The sequence below is a fragment of the Blastomyces dermatitidis genome (assembly GCF_000003525.1).
Source record: "Blastomyces dermatitidis ER-3 genomic scaffold supercont1.4, whole genome shotgun sequence".
NCBI classification, from domain to species: Eukaryota; Fungi; Ascomycota; class Eurotiomycetes; order Onygenales; family Ajellomycetaceae; genus Blastomyces; species Blastomyces dermatitidis.
In genome coordinates this window covers 2,867,151-2,877,661 of record NW_025544777.1, presented here as the reverse complement: position 1 = coordinate 2,877,661, position 10,511 = coordinate 2,867,151, and the positions used below count along the sequence as shown (strand labels likewise).

Below are 10,511 nucleotides of genomic sequence, written 5' to 3'. Positions count from 1 at the left end.
CAGATGTATAAGATCTCTCTCTTCTTCAGCTGCTTAATACAGCATAGACAAGTAGCAGTGCCAGTCAGAGATCACACTGAAGCCTTCTCATAGAGAGAAGATGAAGAAACTGCAGAACTCTGCAGACTCAACTCAGCAGTATTCTGAGCAGGGCTCAGACATGCTGCAGGAGAGAAACTATGAATTGAGCTTCTCAGAGTCACTGTTCTCAGAACTAAACTCTTCTCAGGTTCCTCTCTGAATAATCACACAGAGTCATATGTCACTGTATTGACTGAAGAGAGGAGCAGCATCATGACAGCAGTGAGAGAGGCAGAGAACAGAACAGATATGAATGAACTGACTGGCAGAAGGAATAACATCTCACTGCAAGATGCAGTGACTATCACTGCAGCTGTAAAAGAAGCAGGAGAAGAAGAAGATGTGATAATGAAAGTGATGCTTCTGTGGCTCATTGACATCATCACCTTCACCTTCAACCTGGCTTTCTTGGCAGTCACGGAGGCCGCCGCTGCATTACAAAGATGTTTACTCACTAGAAAACATCAGAATAAGTCCTCTACTGTTCTTCAAGAATGATACTCTCATGCACTCACTATTACAGATGAGAGGAAGGGGAGAAAAATGTATCACAGAGAGAGAGAAGATCTTTTCAAAAAAATTCTACTACTACTGTTAGCTTTGTCTCTAAAACATACCACTTTTACAGGGAATTTTATATATAGAATGAAATATATTGAAAGATCTGCAAGTCACTTATTAACTACATTTCTCACATTTCAAATCAATATATAAGGAACTCACTTATCACACATTTGATTTGAACAATGATGAGAAAAGAAAGACCTATATAATTAGTAGAAAAACTCATCTATTTCTTTATATCATGCACAGCACACATGCTGTCAAATTGATTAACAACTGTTGCTATACAACAAAGATAATTTCTAATCTGATAATCTTAAGAGCATAGAGACTATGCTCTTAAAGAGAAGGGCATTGTCATACTTCTGACTGTGTCAAGACCTCACTGCAGTTTCACACATCTCATTACTTTCATGCAGATGATTTCATTCATCTCACAGACTGTCTGAATCAGTTTTCAATCACTCTATGATATTATTCAGATATATCATAGAAAGATCTGATTAATGAATATGAGAATCTCACTTCTATACAAGGTTAGCAGATTACTTTTCCTTGACAGTGAGACATCACTGAGGTATCACTCCAGCTATTCTCACTCATGAAATGAGAGAAGGTATTCATTCATTGTCTATATAGAATAGCTAGATGCTGGCTTCTCATGAAAGAAGTCAGTAATTCATTTTTACTTCTACTGAAATATACACAAGAGTTACTGTGTGCCTCATACAATCTTCTTAGTATACTAAGTATCATATCTGTGATATTCTCACAATAACCCTGTAGCCTACGAGCTCACTATTTAAGCAAGATAGTCAAGCTCACTTATATGGCTTCTCAAACAACTACCCCTACGTGTCGCCGCCGACTAGCCACCGCTTCGGTTCCGCCACGTTACAAGTAACCACTTTCACCTCATTCTCATTTCAAGAACCAGCCATCTCATTATTCTTCACCTCAATGTTAAGATTCTTTACCAGTGTTTGCATCACAAGTTGAACCACATGAGCAATGCAGAAGATATAACCTTGTTTATCATTTCAGAAATGCAAAGCTAATTTTTGCTTCAAGCTCTTCATCATAGTGTAGTTATTCACAGCATTGTCAGTTGTAATTGCAAGAAGACTGAAACTAATATCTCAATAGTCATTTTTAATCACAGTCATTAATATCTCTGCTATATAATTCTCAGTATGACTACTGATCAATGATTCAAATTCAATTAATATCTCTCAATAAGTTCAGTTCTCATCAATGTAATAACATATAACTTTCATAAATACAAGATTGTTTGTACTAGTTTATACATTCACTGTGAGAGACACTCTTTGATGATTCTTCAACTCTGATCCTAGATATTGTATATTGACTTTGTAGTGTGTCTCAAGGTTGGACTGAAGACAGAATCAATGTAAAATATGAAGATTTGAATTAAGCATTTAAAGAAGTGTTCAGAATTCGGGGTTTTTAATTGATCAAAGAGAAAGATTCAGAGATATACACATGTGAAGTAATTATTTACAGAAGTTATCAGATGAGAGTTGTGAAATCAGAGTACTGATACAGAGTCATTTTTACATGATTTTCTTCAAATTAGAAAGTTAGTATTATCAAAAATCATTATCTGATAGAGTAACTTATCAGCTCAGTAGTAATTTTCTGATTATTTTTCTTTTATTGTCTGCATTCTGATGACTTCAGATGTCAGAAAATTTCTTCAGAGCTATAATCAGTTTATGATGAATGTTTCTGAATGAAGTTACAGTGATTGTAGCAGAGAGATGACTCTTCAGTAATCTGCAATACAATCTGTTGATAATTATTTCATAGTTCATCTCAATATTTGTGTTGAGTTTTTTATAAATTTCATGACCTGGAATCAGATGTGAAGAATAAAGTGATTATTCATCATGATTGAAAGAGAGCATTCTGTATTGAATTATAAACAACATAGACTTTGTGATTTACAGTGATTTCTTGAAGAGTTTGTGAATCTTCAATAGAAGTAAAAGAAGTGAAACAAGTGAATTCAGAAGACATGATAATAATTTAAGAAAGATGATAATTTATTTTCAATAACTGATCACTGATGTGTGTAAGAAGAATTAATATAAGAGAAAATAATCTTGTTTCTTAGCTTAGTTATAATTTTAGTACTAACTCAGATTAAATATTATCAATGTATAAAAGTAAATAAACAATCTTGATTAATCTCTGTCATATTTCTTGAAATATATTAATATTATGAAAGAGAGCATTACTAAATTATGTTATCAGATAATATCATTAAAAATATATTAATATTGTGAATATCAATGTTGAAAAAATGTTAATACTTATACATTATAGTGATTTGTGAATCATGATAGTTAAATATATATATATATATATATATTGTTCCTGACTTGATTACAACTTGTACAATAATTTTTAAAAACTCAAAATTAATTTCAATTATTAATAATTATGAACTTACAACTAACTAATATAAAAAGAAAAAAACTTTTTCTACTCATCATCTTTCTTCTCTTTCTCATTCTTCTTACTATTCTTCATAATTCACTTCTCATTCTTCTTCTCCTTCTTCTTCTTCTCATCTGAGATGATAATCATCTCAAAATCTCTCTTCACTGCCTTCTCAGAGAAGAGTTCTCACTGCTCCCTCTCAGCTAGGTCAACCTGCATCTCAAAATTCTGCATTTTCTGATCTGCTGCCTCAGGTTCCACCTCAGCAGTAAGTAGATTAACATACTCAGAGAGCAGAGCTGTCTTCTCAATGTTCTGAATCATGAAGTGCATTCAAGACCTGAACAAGGCCTCAATTCTCTTCTTCTCTGTCAGCTTCTGCTAATCAATTAGAGAATAGAAGTATTATCAAAAATCATTATCTCTCAATAAATAAAAAACTTATCAGTTTTAGCTTCTTTATCTCTCACTTTAACATTCTCTCAATCTTCTTCTACTGCTGCTTATTTATAGTAATACTCTTCTTCTCTCTCTCTCTCTTCATCTTAGTCTCAAATCATTCTCAGAACTTCTTCTGATCTCACTACTACTGTATGAGACTCTTCACTGTCTTCTTCTTCAATCTCTCATAGACAGTGTCATCTGCATTATTCCTATACTTAGTTCAGTCTAAATCTATCAGAAGTGTTACTTAAAATTGTTATTATTCTGCTCTCTTACAGAGCCTCTTCAAGGCATTATAATGTGTCTTACAATCTGTCTTCTCTCACTTGAATGCCTTCTTCTTCTCTCTCTTCAATCTGTGACAGTGCTCACGCGCCTTGATGATCTGCAGAACTGCAAAATATTTGAAGAGGAATGACATAATTGATTTCAGTGAGTGTTGAAGAGAAGTGAAGGCAGAAGAGACGGCCAGAAATGATATAATAATGATAATAATGATGATAATGATGATGATGATGATGATAGTGATAATGATAATAATGATGATGATAGTGATAATGATGATAATAATGATGATGATAATGATGATGATGATGATAATAATGATAATGAAAGAAGAAGTGCATTGAAATATATTACTGACTTATCAAATATAAAGAGACTCAAAGAAAATATTAACAGCTTTCAGTGATGTACAGAAACAGCTACAGTGTTGCATAGCAACATCATCTTCATTCAATACATGCACTGTTGATATTCTTTGTATGCAGTTATCATATAATCTGTATCAGAGATACATACAGAAAACAGATCTTTGTTACTAGGACAAATGATTGCAGCAATTCTCTGTTTTCATATTATAAAGATAAGTTGTTCTCATTTCTTTCTTCTCTCTTTTCTCTTATTCAATCAATCACTAATTTCAAGCTGATATGAAAACTATTAAAACACTCTCAGAAATCCTCAAATTGAAGAGTATAGACTAATCAAATTTCAAATACAGAAGAAATCAAATTACCTTCTATCTTCTACAGATTCAATTACTCATCCCTCTCTAAATAAAACAGCAGTCGCGTCCCCTTTCCTCCTCTCAATCAAACAAAACATGGCCTGTGAAAAGCGAGTACCACATCAGGCCATAATGATTAACACAGCCCCAGCACACAGGACTGCATATGCACAGTGTATGCTGAACTGAGAGACTGTATGAGTTGCAAATCAGCAGCAGCATTTCAGAGAGAGCTGTGCAGTGTGAGAAAGCTGCAACTCTCAGTCACATGTGCAGAGAGTGAATCATCACAGTAAGTGCATGTGTATTAAAGTAACACTTTTTAATAATACTCAGTCTCTGATATAATGAAAATAGAGTCTCTCTGTGAGATTCATTTCTACTAGAAGTCTGAAGATCTTATATTTCTCAAGATCACCTTCATGTGCCTTGTCTGTGAAATCAATGAGAGAAATCATCAATTTCAGCATTCTGCTCTTGATGTCATTCAAGTGACAGCAGAGTTCACTCTGACCACACTTTTTAAGTGTATGTTTTCTAATTATTCACATTTATATAGATATATACTGATTATTTGTTAGATAATGTTAAGACAATAGCTCATCACAGCTGTGTTACTCTCACTGTGAGAAATACATGATTAATAATGAATATTGCAAAGACTCTGAAGAGTGAGTATTTTGAGAATGCTGCAGCTCTGCAATCTTGATTTTTTTTTATTTTTGTTTTTTGTTTTTTTCTTTTTCTTTTCTTTTTTTTTTTAATTTTCTTTCTCTTTCTGTCTCTTTTTTTCTTTCTCTTCTTTTTTTCTTTCTCTTTTTTTGTTTTTTTTTTTTTTTGTTTTGATTTTTTCTTATTGTTTTATTTTTTGTTTTTTTGTTATTTTTTATATTGTACATTTTTTTTTTAATTAAAATGATATTGATTATGATCTGTGTTCAGAAAAGTAATGATATTTAATAACACTCTCTGTTGAATTTTCAACAAATGAGCACTATGTTATGATATTATGTAAGTGAGAAATGATTTCATAGTCTCATTTAATATCATTTTCAATAATGAAATCAGAATGAAAATGTGACTAAGAATTCAAACATATTCTTTATCTGAGACTAGATTTTTATTTGAAAAGTGAATCTGAAACCTTTAATATTTGAAATAATGGGATTTGAAATCAATGTGATGAACACAAACCATGACCAGAAGTAATGCTTTTAGGCAACGTGACAACTGTAAAGTTTGGTTCTGGTCTCAGACACGGTCACACGGTCAGTCTAGTCAGAATGTCAGATAGATACAGAGAATAAAGTATCTCTCAGTACTAGAAGTAAAAGTGAGATTGAAACTTTTGAACAAAATTCATGAGAAGACAGTGAAAAGCATTCACTGTGCTTAGAAGCAGTAGATAAAATACTATAATTGAAAACATCTTCTGATGAAGTTCTTGATAGAGAATTAAGTACTACTTTCAGCAAAGAATATTAAGATAATGAGACTGTGTAAGAAGCTCAGTGAGTGATGACTAGAATTCTTTCTAATAACAAGAGTGATGAGTAAGCAGATATATGAGTTGAAATTACTCACAGAATTGAAATTAATTCATTCTATTTTTCACATTTTCTATTTGAAGCTCTATAAGTAATGTTCTGAGACAGAGCTGTCTTAACTGAATAACATTGAGATTGAGAGTGATACTGAATATCTTGTGAAGAAAATATTAAATAAGTGAATATATTACAGCAAGCTTCAATATCTCATTAAATGAAAAGATTATTCATTATCAGAGAATTTGTGAGAACTGCTTGAGCATTTGAAAAATGCTGAGAAAGAGATTGTAAGCTATGAGACAGCTAGTAGAGATTACTCTGTTACATGTCAGAGATATTGAGTAAGAAATGCTGCTTGAGACTTCTTGTTTTTTCTAAAGAGTTTTTTAGAGATAATCTTGCAGTGATGAGCTGATGTCTTGTAGACTCTATAGCACTCTTCTTCTATTTTCTCTCAAAGAGTTTTTAGAAGTTTAATGAGACTACACAAGTGTAAAATTCCTGAAGCAGTTAGAGAGAAGAGATATTTGAAACTAATAAAAAAGATTAATATTAATTGATCTGCAGGCTGCTGCTATTCTAGTGAGATCACAGCCTGCTGAAAAAGTAAAAAGAGAGAATCTCAGAGTCTACTCACTAATAATCACACTCTCATCAAACTCATTCTTCACTGTTAAAGTCTCTGATATCAGTATCTTTGTCTGTTAAGAAGTTAGCACTGCAGCACTGCAGAAGAGCATGAGAAATGTATAAAATATCAACTTATCAACTTACAAAGCATCTCAGTTATCTGCTTTAGTTGAAGTGAGATTCTCTTTAATCAGTAATTGATCTCTGTGATGCTTTCAGCAGCAGCACTGACTGACTTCTTCTTAGAGTCAGTCATTCTGAGATGTTTTTTCATCTCAGAGATTCACACTTTTATCTCTTTTTACAGATAAGTAAGGAGAATCTTCTCAGTCTTGATAGAATTCATCAACACTTAGAGCTCTGAGACTCTCACTCTGTACTGCTTGAGTATCTAGACTTCTTATCAGAATTAACATAATGTCTTTCTGTGAGATAATACTTACAGAGAGATAGAAGTTATTGTTACAGATACAATGAAAACAATGAGAGTAAGAGAAGAAATGAGTGTATAAAATCCTTCTCTTCTTCAGCTGCTTGATGCAGTGCAGACAAGTAGCAGTGTCAGTCAGAGACTGCACTAAAGCCTTCTCACAGAGAGAAGATGAAGAAATCACAGAACTCTGCAGACTCAACTCAGCAGCATTCTGAGCAGAGCTCAGGCATGCTGTGAGAGAGAAACTACAGATTGAGCTTCTCAGAGTCACTGTCTCTGAAATCAAGCTCTCTCTGAGTTTCTCTTCAAATGATCACATGAGATCATATGTCACTGTATTGACTGAGAAAGAGAGCAGTGTCACAATGACAGTGAGAGAAGCAGAGAATGAACTGAATACAGATAAACTGATCAGCAGAAGAAATAACATCTCACTGCAAGGCATGATAACTATCACTGTGACTGCAAAAGAAGCAGAAGAAGAAGAAGATGTGATAATGAGAGTAATACTCTCACAGCTCATAGACACTGCTGTCTTCACCTTCAACCTGACTTTCTTAGCAGTCACAGAGACTGCAGTCACACCATGAAGATATTTATTCACTAGAAAACATCAGAATAAGTTCTCTACTGTTCTTCAAGAATGATACTCTCATGCACTCACTATTGCAGATGAGAGAGAAGGGAGAAAAATGTGTTACAGAGAGAGAGAATCTTTTCAAAAAATCCTGTCACTACTGTTAGCTTTGTCTCTAAAACACATCACTTTTGCAGGGAATTTCATATGTAAGATAGAATATGATAAGAGATCTGCAAGTCACTTGTTAACTATATTTTTCACATTTCAAATTGATATATAAGGAACTCACTTATCACATGTTTAAATTGAATAAAGATGAGAAAAGAAAGATCTACACAGTCAGCAGAAAAACTCATCTTTGTATCATGCACAGCACACACACTGATAATCAGTTGACAACTGTTACTATACAATAAAGATAATTTCTAATCTGATAATCTTAAGAGTATAGAGACTATGCTCTTAAAGAGAAGAGTATTATCATACTCTCAGCTGTGTCAAGATCTTATTACAGTTTCACACAGCTTATCACTTTCATGTGAATAATTTCATCTCATTTAAACCAGTTTTCAACCACTCTATAACATTATTCAGATATATCATAGAAAGATCTGATTGATGAATATGAGAACTCTGCTTCTATATGAGATCAGCAGATTACTCTTTCTTGACAATGAGATACTGCTGAGGTATTACTTCAGTTATTCTCACTCATGAAATGAGAGAAGAGTATTCACTCATTGTCTATATAGAATAGCTAGATGCTGGCTTCTCATTCAAGAAGTCAGTGATTTATCTTTTACTTCTACTGAAATATACACAAGAGTTACTGCATGTCTTATACAATCTTCTTAGTATACTAAGTATCATATCTGTGATATTCTTGCAATAACCCTGTAGCCTATGAGCTCACTATTCAAGCAAGATAGTCAAGCTCACTCATACAGCTTCTCAAACAACTACTTCTACATATTGCCGCTGACTAGCCACTGCTTCGGTTTCATCACGTTACAGACTCTTTGCTTTCTCTTGTTCATTTCAAGCATTATCTTGAGATGCTTCATCTGTTGATCTGATATTACCTCATCTGAACAGTAGATATCTAAGTGTTCATTATTCTTATTAAGAGAATCAGTATCAAGCTATTGAGTAAATCAGAAGGTCAGTCTGACCGTGTCAGAAGCTGTATTTAAATCAGCTTCAAATTGAGAGAGTGTTGTAGAGTGTTTATCAATGAAGCTTTCAAAGACTTCAGAAGAATATTCACTGACAGAGTATGAGTGTGAAGAATTATCATCATCATCAACTGCAACTGATTCAGTGAAAAGAATATAAGATTGTGAATATATGTATAAGTGAGATTATATTGAATCTGCCATCTTAATATTTGTTTATTGAATTCTCAATATTCATTTATTGAATTCTTGTCAATATTGTTCTCTTTTTCTTGCTTTTTTACAAATGTAATGTGTTTTCTGCAAGCCTCTTTTTTAAGTAAGCAGTAGTATTATTAATCATCAAGATCTCAAACATATTAATACTGATAGAATAAGATGATTTTAACTTCTGATAAGTGTATCAAATGAAGCAATAGTTCAAATAATGAGTATATTGACAAAGAATCCTGAATTGGCAGCAATTTTGCACAAAACAGATCTCATAACCTGTGAAAGGTGTAAAGCTTGTGTGATTGAAAGGTTGCTAGCTTTGTGGGAAGTTATATGGTGGAAGGATTAGTAAGCCAGATCACGTGACCTGACACATTGAAGATGGAACCATTTCTTCTCAGACCCTCTGGCGAGGATTGCTCTGAGCACATGACTTGTATCAAAAGTAGGTTAGTGTCATGCCGGATTAACTAGTTAATAATAATGCTGCAACCCGTTCAAACCGAGCCAGAGGTCTGAGCCCGCTGAGATAAGTTGCACCACTCTATCTACCCCCTATCATCACCACCGCCTCTAACGCCCCGTAGCACCCCCTATTACTTCCACTTCATACCCCTCCCTCCATCTTATCACTCACTCTTACCACCCCTACCACCCCTACCACCTTTACCACTTCTATCACCTCTATCACTCCTACCACCCCTACCACCTTTACCACCACTGCCTCTACCACCCCACAGCCCCCCCTATCACTTCCACTCCATATCTCTACCCTACCCCCATCTTACCACTCACTCTCTTACCATCCCTATCACCTCTACCACCTCTACACTTCTTCCACTCCGACCCCCCCTTACCACCCCTTATCACCCCTTACCATCCCTACCACCCCTACCACCTCTACCACCCCTATCACCCCTACCACCTCTACCACCACCACTGCCTCTACCGCCTCGTAGCACTCTCTATCACTTTCACTCTCTATCTCTACTCTCATCTTACCATTCTACCCCTCTCTTACCATCTCTATCACCTCTTTCATTTCTACCATCTCTATCATCTCTCTCTATCACCTTTTCCACTCTCTGGCCTCTCTATCATCATCATTATCTCTACTACTCTACAGTCTCTTCTATCACTTTCACTATCTCTACTTCTCTCTTACTATCTCTATCACATTTTGATCTCTGTGTTTATAGTATATACTGCTAAATACTCTGTAATAAAATCTCATGTGATGTTATATACATCTCTTTGAATTCATGAATGAGATTGAATAGCTGACTCTGCAGTCTGTACAGCTCTGATTAATCTGATAATGATGATAGAGATGATACAGAGTGAAAGAGAGTAGTAGAAGGAGTAGAGA

General features: G+C 34.2%; 1 protein-coding gene across 1 annotated transcript; it reads left to right on the top strand.

Annotated features, from left to right (window-relative positions):
- Positions 1-294: 294 nt before the first annotated feature.
- BDCG_16897 (uncharacterized protein) lies at positions 295-579 on the top strand (the record flags this gene model as incomplete). Its single annotated transcript, XM_045426080.1, has 1 exon — positions 295-579. One exon carries the CDS (start codon positions 295-297, stop codon positions 577-579), a length of 285 nt encoding a protein of 94 aa, XP_045276124.1.
- Positions 580-10,511: the final 9,932 nt, after the last annotated feature.